Source organism: Phytophthora infestans, genomic scaffold (genome assembly GCF_000142945.1).
Source record: "Phytophthora infestans T30-4 supercont1.11 genomic scaffold, whole genome shotgun sequence".
NCBI classification, from domain to species: domain Eukaryota; phylum Oomycota; class Peronosporomycetes; order Peronosporales; family Peronosporaceae; genus Phytophthora; species Phytophthora infestans.
In genome coordinates, this window is record NW_003303748.1 from 1,149,860 (window position 1) to 1,165,684 (window position 15,825).

Genomic DNA, 15,825 nt, shown 5'->3' on the forward strand with positions numbered 1-15,825 from the left:
CTTTGGCAATAAACAATACAGATTCTCCCCTTGGTTGGTGGCTGAGAGCTCATTTCGAGAAAAGACCTGAAGGGGAGACACGTGTGCACGATGGCCCCGCCTCGAGAAACACGCCGCGAACGCCAGCAGTTCCTGCAACGTCTGGATGGCCAAACTGCGCACGACCGAGAGCGCATCAGGAAGGAGCATGCGGCGTACCGGGCTGGCGAACGAGAGGATGATGCTGACTTCGGAGAAAATCCAGCACCTACACGCAGCGCAACAGCTCGTCCTCTGCTTCCGGTTCCGATCGGCAAAGATGCATGTTACATGCGTGCGCAGCGACGTTTGATCTCGCAGCAGCAACGTGCTGTCGCCGCAAAGACGTTGGCAGGCTCCGGCATGGCTGCTAGTAGGGACTTGAGCGACGATGATGAGGACTATGATCCCGATCTGTTCGACGAGGAAGCGGATGCTGATGCAGACGATGAGCAACTGGATGCAGCAGACTCCCCAGTCAAGACACGGCCGCCAAAGAAGAAGAAGAAGAAGACGGATGCGGCGACTCCGACCAAGAAGGCGACCCCGACCAAGAAGGCGGCCCCGACCAAGAAGGCGACCCCGACCATGAAGGCGACCCCGACCAAGAAGGCGACCCCGACCAAGAAGCCACGAAAACCCACCGCGTCGCAGGTTGCTAAGGCAGCGGCAAAAGCAGCGAGGACAGCAGCTGCCGAATCGCGCTGTGAAGATTCGGCGAATGCCGAGGAACAAGGGAGCATCGCTTTGCCGGGGGCAGGAAGAGATTGGAGGCGATTGCTGAAGCGAACTAGAAGAGGAGCCGCCAACCAAGTGGGACGCCTGAGAAGTACACCATGTTTTATGCTGTCAGATACTACATGTTCTCACGAAGTGTTGCTGTACGTTGCGCAGGTACATACAACATTTGGGACATACAACATAGATACAGCGTCGCTATGCTTTCCCTACAACGTTGTTATCGACAGCATGTATACAACATGAACAGCAGCTAACATATATTGCCTATCGACAGGGGTTCCACCGATCCTCCAGATACGTCAGAAGCACCGTCGCCTCGAACGTTGTCTGCAGCGCCTGCGCCACCCCCGACTCCTGAATGTCCAGCTCCTGATTGGCCAGCTCCTGAATGTCCAGTTGCAGCACCAGAAGTCGATTGGTACGTGGCAAAGTCTTTGATGCTGATTATGTATACTAACGTTGTGCGTATCATAGTGAAAGCTCAGCATCCATTTCCCAGACTCCTGTCCCCGACGCGGCAAGCTCTACCCCTGTTCGCCGACTTCTGCTCCAGCCTCGCTGTGTTCCGCTCCAATTTCGCCTGAAAGAACGTCGGTCTCAGCCTCTCCTATCGCTGCCCCCGCTTCCGCTGACGAGTTTGATGCGTTGAACTCTGATTGCGAGGAAACAGAGACCGAGATTACGTTTTACGATGATGATGACGAGTGGAGTCGAGCGAGAAGTGAAGGTGAGGGCTTTGCGTCGGGTGAAGACTACAGTGATGAGGACGATAGTGACGCTGGAACAGATAGTATGCGTGCTGATGGAGAAGCAGCTGGTTCGACACAGCAGTGGAGCGTCTTGGAGAAGCCGGATATGGTTGATTTTGTGATGGACGATGACAACATGGCTGCCATGCGAGCTAACGGGTGAAACTTAGGTTCGTGACAATGAGGGGTGTAACCTACAACATATTCTAACATGATATATGATGTATATACAACATGTAGACCCAGACAATTTCCCGCCTGACCAACATTACCCAGGATTATATTCTGGGGAGTATGGACCAACCGACGAGGTACTGGCCCTGGCACACTCACCGCTCAAGCTATTCTTCTTTTTCATGCCGAAGAGTTTGTGGAGACAAGTTGCAAAGGAAACTAATCGCTACTTTGTGCAGAACCTCACTTCACGAGTGGAGCGTATGTTCAGCTCGCAGAAGACACCTACCAAGAAGTCCAAAGAGTAGTTTTTGCATCGCGAGGCCAAGAAGCGGGACGCCAAGCCGCACGAGATACTGCAAGCGCTTGGATTACGGATGGCAAGAATGCTGAACCCTCACCGCCGCAGGTTACGTGATCATTGGGGCACTAATGCAGTGGGAGCTATCCCACGGGGGACGCTCAACGAGTTTTTGCCGCGAAACCGCTTTGAACACATCATGGGAAATCTTCACTTCACCAACAACGCAGACACGAGAGCAGCAACTGACCGCGCCTGGAAAGTCAGGTCTATCGTTGAAACACTGCAAAAAACGTTTCCGTTGGGTTACAAAACGTCGTCGATCATATCATTTGATGAGGGCGTTCTACCTCTGAAGAACCGGAACAAATCTACGCGTCAATATCTCAAGGCGAAGCCTCACAAGTGGGGCACAAAGCGTTTTCTGACGTGTTGTGCAGATACTTCCTACTGTATGAGGTGAGATGACTGCGAGTCCTTGCGGACTCGCAGTTTTTTTTTTGACCAAGTCTATCATGTTGTATCTAATGTTGTATGCTTGTATGCTGTATCCTACAACAAGAAGTCTTGAGGTGTATTGTGGCAAAGCGCAGCGGGTCCATGAAGTAGGCAACGTTCCAGACAGTCAGCGATCTGCAGATCCAAACACCGGGCCGTCAGCAGTTATCCGAAACTTGGAAGCTGTCCTGCCACCACCCGAAGATGACGTCTATCCCATTGTAGTGACGGATCGATTTTATACGTCAGTTCAACTGGCGTTTCAACTACTACACAGGAATGTCTACAGTATCGACACGATAATGGGTGACAAAGTGGGCTATTCTCAGCAAATTGTTGAAAACAATCGAGACCGACCCAAAAGCATACCGCACGGTACAACAAGAATGGCAGTGGCAAAAGCTTGCCCCCTAATGACGGCTTTAGTGTGGCGGGATAGAAACCCCGTGCAATTCTTGGGTTCTGGATCGAGCCGTGCGATGGAGGAGTGTCGTACGTATATGCAAGAGGGGTGCTGTTTCCTATTCATCTAATCTATGTTGTGCTTGTTATCAGAGAGGCGTACACGTGGAACACACGGCAGACGGACTGATGTCCCTTGTCCTGCTATGAATCGAAACTATCACAAATGGATGGGGGGCGTGGATGGCCATGACCAGCTGCGCCTCCAGCGTTACTCGTTGCAGCTGCAGACTTGGTGCAAGAAATACTACAAGTCCATATTCTTGGGGCTTGTGGATGTGGCGATTGTGAATGCGTATATCATCTTTCGTGAGGCACAGAAGCAAAATGGTGGGTCTCCAATGTCGCACGCAGAATTCCTAGTGGAGCTTCATGCCCAGCTGCTTGCTCTGACCAAGTACGACTTCGATGAAAGTGTAAGTCCTGATGTTGTATCTGTATCATGCTGGATAATGCTGACATGTTGTATGACCCACATGCTGTATGTTGACAGCCAAGACCACAAGAGACCGCAGCTGGCGACGAGCTTCCACCCTTGCCACCTGGCCACGAACCTCGGGAATGTCCGGAGTACCAGATCGTGAAAGGCGTGCGCAAGCGCCGGCAGCGCCAATGCAAAGTGTGCGCAATTCTGAAGCGCCGGGTGGGAGAGCGTCGAGCCACCAAATACTATTGCGATGCCTGCAGCACTTCTGATAAAGCTCGGTACGTACGAATTCGATATGGCTGAAACGACTACTAACTGTTGCTGGTTATGTACAGCATGTATCTGTGTACTCGTATTTGGCCGCACCACTATCCTGGCAACGCTCTGAGCTGCCACCAGATCTGGTATCACAAGTGGGCAAATGGAGCAAAATGCCCCAGGGCGCGATGTGGACGAGGATTCCAGAATCGCGAGGCTGGAGGAAAGGGTAACCGCCGCCGCCGAAGTAGTGATGGAGAGGAGGAGGAAGGTATTAGCGAGGGGAGCGACAGCGACAGCGTAGCGCACGACGACGACAGGGAAGGTAGCGAGACTGAGTGAGCCGATAACTGGTGGTGGATGAACGTAGTGCTGCGATATGTGCTTTTTTTTACTGTATTCAATTGATGTGTGTTTAGTTTCGCTTTCCTTTGTCTTCAAACTCCCCAGCTTTGCACCGGTTTGATAGGCTTCGTACAGTCTCTTGATAAAAGATACATCGACACCTCTCTTTTTTACCTCCATCATGTTGGATGTACGCCATATTCAAACAGTCTGTTGGTGTATATACAACTTTGATCTGGTGTACATACAACATGGTGACGGGATTTGCAGAAATTGTCTTGTTCTGCATGTACAAGAAAGGTGCTCGGAATTATACGAGACTATAGTAAAGTCAAGTGTTGCACGGTTTTACATGTTGGATGAGTACTATGTTGGATGATTTGAAATAACGTCAAAAAACGGCTTGGGCACTGGGGGGTTAACGGTTGGGCAGATGCGACCCACAATATATATGCTGTTCCAACCTTTTGTAGACCTTTGCCTTCATCTAACTTTCACAAGAAGGAGAAAACACTACGAGCGTATTAACGTATAGGTATGGTGCAAAGACTGCAGGTCCACGACTAGAACGTGGCGGTGGAGATTATAGCGATATTACCCCGACTGATTTTGGCATCCCTGCTAGAAAATCAAAGCAATAATATAATAACTGTAAGCACATCTATGACGTAAATCTGAACCAAAGCCTTACCTCCCATAGTGGAGATGGCACTACCATTGAGTGGGCTGCTTGTTGCTTCGGTAAAAACCCTTCCGCCATTGTTAGTGCACTCTGATGCACGTTGTGGTGTCGCTCGGATATGTACCACCCCGAATCGTGAATTTGGGTAGCCACCATTTTCAAGTGTTGGCAGTCGATGATATTCGTTTACTGGAACATCTGCATTGGGTGTAGCATTCATATGGGTTAGTGATGAGCACAATACAATCCGTTTGGGAATTTCAAGGTAAAATTCAAACTTTGATAGCTTGTACCTAGTGAGTCCTTGGTGTCAGTCGTACCGTTCTGGTACGGTATAGATTAAGCTCTATTCATTTGCCCAACATCAACTATTAGTCTGCTATTCTCTTCTGCACTCTGTTGAAAACTTACTTGCTGGGTTTCGCCTCCACTGTCCTGATGATAGGCTGTGACAGCGTCGTGAATTTGGTTTACTTGGCTCTGGTCGATTTGGGTCTGCAAACCTGACGGGGCTTCTAATTGCGTGCTTCGATTCGAAACAGTACTGTAACCTGGTAGGGTTGGCTCTAATCCACTGTTAGCCCCACCTATTGAACGCAGGCTTATGCTCTCGCAGTGAAGACTAGTGGAAATGTCCTCGACGCTTGGGCCACCGCTGCGTGCATTCCTATCTTGTGCGGGAACGGAAGGGACGGCACTGGTCGAAACATGTTCTAAGAAATAATATAAACAATTAGACATATTGTAATACCTATTACAGTCAAAGAACCATAGTACCTTCATCTGACGGCGGGGCTTTTTCTCGCAGGTAAAATGACAGCAACTCTTGTTCCCCAACAAAACGGTCAGCACCTTCCTCGCCTTTGAGGCTAGCACCTAGACGAGCATAGCGATAAAAGAATCACTCGCAATACGAGGCGGTGGCTTGTGGTACCACGAAAGAACCTCCCTCTATGCAGCCTTGAAAAAGGTAGAGTTGTCAATATTGTCTTCGCTCTCTTCTTGGGTTGCAACTGCCGCTTTTTGCCGATGACTTTTCGCTTTTTTTCGATGGACCACCAAGCGCACTATCAAGGGAGCGCTTGCTTCGGGATCCCATACCGCCAGTCCAGGATAGAAAGAGAGAGAGAGAGAGAGAGAGAGAGAGAGAGAGAGAGAGAGAGAGAGGGGGGGGAGAGAGAGAGTTGGGAGAGGGTTCTTGGCAGGCTGTCGTCGAATTGTAGACAGTAAAATTTTACAGACGGATCAGCTTACAGTTGGAAAATATCTGTCCAAAACGTTTGATCACGCTCTGTAATCTATTCATTCATAAAGTGTATATGTTAGGCGACACATTCCAGTGTAAACGATTTTCAAATGGTTTACACGTATTGTACTGTTTGGTGCATCGCCTTGGTATCTGAGAGTGTGGTGCTAAGTACTATAGATATATCGATGCGGAATACTTTATATTGCAACACAATACATGAGAACTCAGAGTGTTGTTCTAAGTACTAGATATATCGATGCGGAGTACTTTATTTTGTGAAAAACTACGTGTTAGCTGAGCGGATGAACCTGATATCCAGTGCCCAAATTACGCTATCATTTACCTTTCGCGTTTCGTACTCGCCCGCCGCACAATCCATGCCATAGAATCACGGTATAGAAGTCATATTACACAATGTATAGGTACGTGCCGATGTATGCGGGGTCGTAAGGCTACGTCTCCGCTGAGGGTGGCTGTTGATCACTTCAGAAGCACTTGATCGCCTGCGTAAAAACGGCGTATCATTACTATATCAAGCCCTTTTATAAACTGAGCAGACTGTCGCTAAGTAGAACTCCAACCGAACTGAAGATATACACACTAATATATGTTTACCTTTGTAAGTATCTCTCTCTCTCTCTTGAGTGTTAAACTCTCTTGCTCCCTAGCTCACAAAATACACACTGATAGGCAATTTGCTAAATCTCTATCCGAAGCTATTCTCTAATTTTCCAAGTCACCTTCTATTTTATTCAATCAAAATCATACTGATACCGTATTATTCATACTGGGGAGTAGTACCGTGGTCAGATGAACAGGGGCATTTTGACCCCTTGTTCGCGAAAGGGTCTAAAAGGAAGAAGTAAAAACGTTAGTTTTAGAGGAGATCAATAAACAATTTTTAACCGTGGATCGAAATGAGCTATATGAAAATAACAATATTGAGCTTAATGACTTCCTTACAAATCAAAGAAAACCACGATATCTTCTACAGTAGAGATTGCAACACTAATTTAACAAAATTTGGAAAGTTGCGCTGAATAACGGTAAAATCACTTATTGCGTTAAGGAGATTGCCATGAATGAAATCAACCAAATAATAATTCATATGTTGTAGCTCTTAACCCTCATATTATTCCTGCTAGAATTTATGCTGAATCATTTGAATTTAACATAATGGCATTGCAGAAAATATCAAGTTATCTAAGAAATTTAGTTGAAGCTAGAGATAGCATTCTATATAAACGTGTAATTCTAACTCCGTTTGGCGTTACAGAAAACAATAGAGAAGAGGCTAGAAATAATCTAAATCTGTTCCCATGATTTATGCATAAGTTTGTTAAAGATTTTATTCTTAACATGGGCGTTCTTGATATATGACGCGAATATATAGAAAGCGATTTATGCAACAGCAATGAGCAGATTTACAAGTATCTGTTGAAACATTTTACTAATCTATTGCTAAACCCAAGCAAGAAATCTGGAGCTCTGATTATCATTAAGCGACTACAATGAGCTGATAAGAACAGCACATTCGATATCTTCAATCGATTTGTCGTTTTTTTATGATATGAGTAGTATTGATGTCACTTAGTCTAGACTAACGACTTCCTATACCCCTGGCAACGCCACCGCTCTAATGTCAGTGTGCGCTGTAATGCATGCGACCTGCCCAGTGTCTGACCCTATCGCACTGTCTCCCCTATATAGGGGTCGCTATGTTGCCGCTTCGCGGCTGCGTATGTGACGTATCCTGCCAGTGCATGACGTCATCAGATAGGTGCTTAAGCACTTTCGCCCAGCGTACTGTTGCCGTTGTGTCCTCAGACAGAAGGCCCTGCGTGCTACTTGTATTATCCATCGCCATGTTGGCCAATGTATCAACCATCTTGCTAAACTCCCTCAGATGATGGTGCCACGCCACCACGTCAAGTCTGTCGGCGAGTTTCCTGCTCTGCCAATAGTAGTTTTGAAGGTGTTTGGTTTTAAGAGGCTTTCTTTGTTTGAGTTGTCTAATGATCATTGCGCTGCCTCCGATAACGTGTAACGGTTCAAAGGTGTGCTTATCACAGGCCTTGAGGCCGCAGAATAAGCCGAGGTGTTCTCCCATGCTGTTGGTGAAGCGCGGATTGGCGTACGACATCCCGGCGATCCAGCCGACCTGGGCGCGGACTGTGGCGTCTGCTGTAAGGATAACTAATGCGCTGCTCCCGGGCCCCGGATTGCCACGGAACCCCCCCCCCCCCCCCCCCCCCCCCGTCGAAGAATAGCAGGTACTTCGTCGCTCCCCTGTCTGTGAATTGGAGATAATCTACCACCGACTCCGACGTCAGCACGCGTCGCATGAGCTGGATCGCAAGGGGACCAAACGTGGGGTGAAGCTGTGCCGCTGTGTGTGTAAAAACCGTGGAGTACCCCTGCCAGAGCGCCCATTTGAAGGCCGCGGCTTGACTTTGCTCTGACACTTTTGCCAAAGAATCAAAGTGGTTGACTCGCCATCTCCATCCCCGTTGCAGCAGTATTGCTGCCCCTAGTCTCCAACAACTTTCGGCTAGCATCGTGACTGCCTCCATAAAATGATTGGACAGCGTGATATAGTGGTCGTACATTTTATCCGCTGCTCGCCAGACCCCTGCTGGCATCAGCAGCAGCTCCATGCTGAAGATCGCGTGTTCGATTGCCGAGCTCTTGATTCCCAGCGTAAGCCACGTCCGTGTCATAAGTTGTCGTAATGTCCTCGCCGCCGGACAATCCCAGAATACATGATACAAGTCAGTGTCGGCCAAATGGACACAGCCATCATGGGGGCACTCGATCTTCTGATGGGCGGCATCATAGAGCAAGAGGGTGTATCATTTCAGTTTTAGCAGTAGCTGCTCCCCCCACGGCCCCAGCCCCACTACTCGACGAATTTTCTTCCATTTCAGGTGACACAATGCTGCTGCCGCCGTAGGGCTTGCTGCGGTCCATTTGGTTATGCGGAAGGCAGCCTTCGTGGCTCCGCTTGGATGTGCGAAGTGTCTTAAACACAGTTTGAATTCGAGTTTCGTGCGTGTCGATCTTCGGCCTCCAGCCCGCAGACATGTGAGGCGACCCAACCTTGGATGTGGCCGCACTTGGCGGAGTATGCTGGAGGATTGCAGCTCCTTGGTAATTAATCTGCTAAGTGTTGGCTGGCTGTCCACAACATGACCCCGGCAAGGGCCTTGAGTATCCAGTTGCAGCAATGCCTCAATCCGCTCAGTTCCCCGCAGCGTTACGGTGAGTGGATGCTCAGGTGGAGAGGCCGATAACCTCGCCTCATGCTCGTATACTGTAGATAAGGCCATTGTTGGGGAATTGGTTCCTAGTATCTGCGCGACTCGTTCCGCAGAATCGATTTGTCATTGGTGATAGCCTAGCTAAAACGGTTTGTAATATGGACCAGATCACTGGCCGATTTAATGGTATGCGTCAGTCTCTGCTCATGACGGTACTTGATGAAGCCGTAGATAACAAAAACAAAGCAGCAATGAATATGTTCGGAAGCTTGATTTTTTCAGACACAGTTACTATTAAACATAAAGGTAAAGAGGCTTTTCAAAGATTACAACAATTACATTTTTCGAAGTAAAAACAATTTCTCAAGCTTCATTGAAGAGTCAGATAGACGCGCTTTATGCTTGGAAACTAATTATTATTTAGTTGGTGACCATACTTATTATAACCATTACTTTGAGGTTATAGCTAATGTTGATGCTGCTGGCAAGCATATATTTCATTATTTGATCCATAATGTCGAAGTTGAATCTGGTTGGAATGCTCAGCAAACGCCAAAACGAATACGAGCAAGAGTTGAAGCAGTTGCAAGCTTGTAGTGTAATTAAGTTCTATTTGAATGAGCTGGGTCGTCTCAGAGGGATCGGCTGATGTCAAGGACGTCCGTAAGACTCCGACAGGGCTCTACAAATGCTATAAACAGTTTTGTGAGAATAACAGCTATAAGGCGCTCGGCTCTATGGCATTCACTTAGACCAGCTAACCACATTCTGGAGATTCGAAAAGCCATGGCGTTAGATGTAAGATATATTCACACGATTCTCTGTTGAACTCGCTAAGTGCGTATCTGTAAATAACGTCTGTATCCTAGTTTTTTCTACTAGAGATGCTCTTAAGTAAAACATATGTCATGACAAAGTGGATTGCCCCCTGAGGTCAAGTCGGGAGTCAATACATCCTGCGATATCAAATGAAGATGAACATACTAGATATAGATAAACCTACCCTATCTTCAAACCTTCAAATTCGCAGCAAATTGGAAAAAAATGCCCCCCCCCCCTTGGCCCTATTTACTACAACAACTAAAAAAATTCTTTAAGCACTCATACAGAAATAAAATAGAATAAAGGGGTCAAGTATGGGGGCATATTGGTGGCAAGTAGGGTCAAAAGCGCACTTCTTCACTATGTATTGTTGTAGTTAGTCTGGTGGTTGGTGGATAGATAGTTCCAGCAAGTAATGCATATATATAAGAGATTATGTAGGGTTGCATATGTGCAACTTATCCGCATCAATGTTTTTGCGCTCTACTTCAGCTTTTATATGTTGTAGTCCTAGATTTGTAAAATTTGAGATTGACACGTGTCTGAGTAGCTCAGATACATTTCTGAGCTCGGATCCCTCTAGATATCCTAAAATTGTAGATTATGAGTGAAATTTTTAAATTACCTGCTGCAGGACGCGTCCGCCAGTATACCCGCTGCAGGATATCCTGCAGCTGGTGATTCCCGCCAAACTATCCTAAAATGTAGAATTTCAACAAAATTTTAGATCAATCTACTGCTGGACGTCCAGCAGCCGGTGACTCCATCAAACTATCCTAAAACTGTAGAATTTGAGCAAAATTTGCCCATCTCAACTAATGAATTGCATAATGAATTGTGAAATGAATTGCAAGAATAATTTCGCTCAGAGAAGGAAATCTGGCATTCCACAAAAAGAAACACGATGGCGAAGCTGGTCTGCGCGGTCGTTGGAGTCGGGAGCGTCTTCCCTGTGGACATTGAGCTCAGCGAGATGGTCGGTGATCTGAAAGAGAAGATTAAGGGGGAGAAGCCTGGGTTGATCTACTTTGATGCAGATCTGCTGAAGCTGTATCTCGCGCGGGAGGGTGACACTTGGCTGAACTCGCGAGACGCAGACATCAAGGCGGTTAAGGCGAAAAAACTTTCAGACCGAATCAAAAACCTCATGCAAGAGCACTTGCTACTGGACGAGGCGTGCAGACCCAACAATGATGAATACTTCGGTGACAACCTCGAGCAAGTAGACAGAGACATCCATGTGCTGGTGGACTGTCCGGATGAGCCGGATCAAGGCATCAAGTACAAGCGTAAGTGCGTTATTCTCCCCCACAACTACTGTAACATGATTTTGATACAGAACTACTTGATGATGTCAGGTCAGGATGGATTCGATGGTACTTTGATGGAGGATTGGTTATCGTGGCACTTGTCATGGTCTTCTCTGCAGTCGCTGTTTACTGTGGAAAAGGAGAAACGTGCGTAAAGGTTACTTACTACATTCGCTGTAGCTAATCAGAGTACCAAAATTGTCCGAGCAAATGTGTCGATCTGCGTGTTTGTTTCGACAAAAAACCTCCGGCAAGATCGAACTGTACATCAAGGGATTCGTGGATGCCATGGGCGATATCCATCAGTCTGTAGCTGTACTAGATGCACTCTCGTCGTACAGTAAAATCGTGCTTTGTGGACAGATGAAGAAGCTTAACTGGCTGTAAAAACTAAAAAGAAAGTTATTCTCGATCACGGGAATGACTGTATCGTCTACACCAACGCACCAAGTCGCTTGAAATTCTGTCAAGTGTGCTCGAACACTATGTGTTCACGTTGTAGCGTTAGCAAGAAACTTTGCTTCCTTTCTCCTACTACACATCGAGTCTTTCGACGTAGCTTAAAATTCTGCGTACGATGTTTACTAATAGCAATTAAACCGATGCTCTCGAGATCGCAGCCGAGGAATTAGAACGTCACAACCCCTTCGACTTCAATGAGGCGTCTACCAGCTCAACTCCCTCATCTAAAATGATATTCCCTCAATTACTACCGCTCCAGACGCCACTAGTGAGTTTTTCGGATAAAAAAACTAAACCGTTTCCTTCGCTCTGTCCCTTCATACAGCTTAAGGATCAATGCCTAGCGATGCCGTTGGATACTGATGATATGCTTGAAATTCCAGACGATGACAACGACAGCGCGTCGTTAGCTTCTTACGACTCGGAAGAATTCGGACTCATAGCTGGGAAGGGCTTTGCAAGGATGTACGTGCTGTCTCGAAAGAGTCGACAATCTGTCTAAACTTACATTTGGGTTTTGTATTTCTATTCATTTTGTAGGGCTGAACATGTTAACGTAGTGGAAGTGGCTCGCCAGAAGGCAGCAATACCGTCTGCAATGCGACGTACGAGCTCGCTCTGGAACCGATTCCTGCTGGATGACGAGCTGATTAAGATGGGCGGACTCATTAGCAAGCGCAAGGGGCTTTTCTCCAAGGTGACGAAGATTCCAAGGAAGAGGCTGCACAAACAAGCTGGACTTTACTCTATGCAAGTGGACAGCACTATTTTTACGGCTCTATCGAGATGCCAGAGGATAGTCAAGTTCGAGAAGAAGATCAAAGTCAATCCGAAAACTTCTTTGAGAGTATTTCGCGTCGACATGAAGGCGGTGTGGACTTGAGGGTGATCCCGCGATTACTGCCGTTACTTCACATTCCCTCACTGAAGTAGATGATGTGGTCGACTTAACTTCGGGAAAACGGGATGCAGTGTACCAAATGCGGGAGTTGGCGAGTTCCGTCAAATAATTGGCAAAGCCTCGCACGACCGAGAGACTGAAACTTAAAGCACGAGAACTCCCGTGGCTAGCTGAAGCCACGGAGAAAAATATTCCAGCCTTCTTTGAGCTACAGACTCATCCCACTACGAACAATGCTCTCGCAGACGCTGGCGTTCGGCTTGTCGTCATGAAACTCGTGATGCGCGGAGTACTGCTCGACATCATTTACTCTCGAGACTCGTACTTCGCTACGTTGCGGGACAACACGGAGGAAATTGCGCTTGAAGATACTCTCGTTCCGGACGGTAAATTTAATTTTTTTGAAAAATTCTAAAGTGGTTTTGGACTAACTTAGATTAATATTGTAGCTGCCAATGCGGGGCCTTGCTACTTAGTGCGTCGCTACAGGTGTGTTTCTATTGATATTTCCGCTTTATGTTGATTTCTAACGTATGTACAGTGACGAGGATCTCAAGCGTTGTGGTGTCCACTTCCCGTAGATACGCCGTCTACATGTATAGCAGTAATGGAGGGAATTCCCGCGTTTTAGTAGCAAACGACACGCAACTGTATTGTCTGATAGCTAGACACCGTCAATTTACCAAGAAGAAGAAAATTCCTAGTCGATGGAATGCAAAGCAAGGAAGACGAGTCTGGGGATATCGTGGACGATGCAGTTGTGTTCCAGTTCAACCAGTTCGGGTATCACGGGAGTGCTCAACTTCCCACTAGGATGCTGGATGACTCTGGAGATCTCGTTAGTCGTGGGTTCCCGATGTTACGTGCACAAGCAAGTGAAGTCGCATTTGCTGGCGTGTACGACGAAATTTTGGGACCTGGAGGGGGGCACGAAGCCGAATTCCCTCGCACAAAGGTCTTAAGTCGCTTTGCTTCTGTTCATCGACTATTTCAAGAAGAAATCAGATCTGGATCTGCTGATTGGGGCTCAGAAATGGGTACATAGCTTTATGAGGGAAGCCCCCATTGCTAGTGGAGGGAACGAACTTATTACGACGCATTTGGCTCGCTGGATCGAGATCAAAGACGGCTCGGGAGGCGTTCTTCGAGCTCGAGCTGGCTCGTGGCTCGCTCTGTCCGGGCGAAGATCAAGCGCTCAACTTGATGGTCTGGAAGGGATTTGTGCATGATGCATTGCTGGGCGTTATATACCGTCGCGGCAGTTTTTATGACTCTGAAACCAGTTTTAGAATCTTCAGATTTGGACGATGATGCTCCAGACTAAATCTTTGCTGGCGTTCCAACGCATCTGCACAAAGGACGCGGTTGTCTCGTCCGCCGTCTGCCTAGTACAGCAGGAACGCCAGCGTGGCTGGCGGGAGCCAAGCTATTGCTGTGGCAGACTAGTCTCAGTCTCAAGCGTGAAGAGCTGGACGAGGCTCAAATGCAAGCCAGTGAGAGCAAAACCGCCTTGCAAAGACTGGCTCGAGGACGACGAGAAAGGTGACTTCAAAGGGTCAACAAAAGCTCAAGCTGAGCCAATTTCTGTCCGTCCTGCAGAGTTTCCAGATGATAAAGCCGCTTCTATTGCAGTGCCTAAAGCGGACAAAGTGGCGAGACCTCATCATGCGTCACATGCGTGATAGTATCGAGCAGTAACTTTCTGCAACGCTCTCGCGTCCTCAAGAGAACGTTCCTGTCCAGCACGTAAGCTCTCGTCATGTCTTCGCACAGTACTCGCTAACGTCAACGTCGAACGTTAAACATCGGTGCGTTTACTCTCCGGTTTTGTAGCATTGTCCTTTTCGCTTCTTAGCGCAGCTGTGAGTCGCGCATTTTCTGCTGTACTAGCAGCCAGCAACGCCTGCGTCTCTGCTAATCGTTTCTTTAGCACAAGAGAACGAGCTTTCGCTTCTGCACTATACGCACTGAGTTGTTGAAGACAGTGAGTCTCCAGACTTTGTAGTCGAGTCTGCAGTCCCGGGATCATCAAATTTCGAGCATGAAGATCTTCGACTGCACGTTCATATTCATCTCGAATTTACAAAAGGACAGGTGCGTAGTACGCACCTGTCCTTTTGCACTGCGTACACACTGAAGCCGTCGATTAGGCGATTGAGAGCTTCTCTTACGATTTGTAGCCGTCGTAAACTGGGCTTTCTTGACTCTCGCTCTCCATCCAGCTCTGTGTGAAGATAGTCGAGGAGCTCTTGTAGTAATGCCGGTCGTGTTCGACTGTCGTCTAGTAGACGTGTACGGGTGTGAAGCTTTTGTACTTTAGGAGATATTGGAGAGGACGCATCGTGATCAATAAAGTCGGTAGGGATACGTCTCGGACTTCCAGGTGCGAAGGTTAAGGACCAGGAAGAGACTCGGATGGGTCGTGATTTATCGTGTTTTCTCGGAGATGGGGAGATGTCACTGGTGGTTTGTAAAGGGGGTAAGGACGAGGTGGTAGTTGCAGAGCCTTTCGCTTCTGTTGGACGTCGGGGTGGCGGACTGGCAAGACCGACGGAGACGAAATCCATGTCGAAAACTGGTCGAGGACTTGAAGCGAGTTATGAATAGTCTGTAGACAAACCGTTTCTAAGTTTGACTTGCCGAAAGTTGCTCTAATTAAGACGACGAGATGGGGAACGCACTGACCGTCGACGTGGTCGGCCCGATCGTGAGCGACGATCCCCTGCTAAATGTACACGTGGCAAATTATGTGATGAATGACGCAATGTGAATCTTATGATTATCGTGTTTTTAATAGGAATATAAAGCAGGTTAGAGCGAGTGTGAGGGCGAGACTTGCAAGGTTTAACTGTCTTCTTTTTCTCTAGCAACATTGGATGATTTTCGTGATGCGAAGGAGAACTTTGAAACCTTGCAAGGAACTTTAGGAGACAAGATGACTGTCAATCCAGAAGAGTTTGATGACATCTTCTCACTCATTTGTCAAGACTCACTCGAACATTTTGCACTTTTCGACTCGTGGGAAGTCGGCAAGGCAAGTCAATTATTTCTTTTTTAAAAAAATCTTAAAATCTTATAGTTTTTCTTATTTAAAATAAGGTGGATGTGACGGAAGTGTTTGCTGTGATCATCGTGTACTGTAACGCGACGATGGAGAGAAAGTCCC

The 15,825-nt window shown here is 47.4% G+C and overlaps 2 protein-coding genes across 2 annotated transcripts; both read left to right on the forward strand.

Annotated features, from left to right (window-relative positions):
• Window positions 1-10,888: 10,888 nt before the first annotated feature.
• PITG_22818 (Crinkler (CRN) family protein) lies at window positions 10,889-11,451 on the forward strand (the record flags this gene model as incomplete). Its single annotated transcript, XM_002904442.1, has 2 exons — window positions 10,889-11,275; window positions 11,345-11,451. The coding sequence occupies 2 exons, from the start codon at window positions 10,891-10,893 to the stop codon at window positions 11,449-11,451; spliced, it is 492 nt and encodes a 163-aa protein (XP_002904488.1).
• Window positions 11,452-11,506: 55 nt separating this feature from the next.
• PITG_22819 (uncharacterized protein) lies at window positions 11,507-13,888 on the forward strand (the record flags this gene model as incomplete). Its single annotated transcript, XM_002904443.1, has 8 exons — window positions 11,507-11,636; window positions 12,142-12,223; window positions 12,299-12,629; window positions 12,874-13,045; window positions 13,109-13,148; window positions 13,201-13,236; window positions 13,380-13,556; window positions 13,705-13,888. 8 exons carry the CDS (start codon window positions 11,507-11,509, stop codon window positions 13,886-13,888), a joined length of 1,152 nt encoding a protein of 383 aa, XP_002904489.1.
• Between the last annotated feature and the right edge of the window lie 1,937 nt (window positions 13,889-15,825).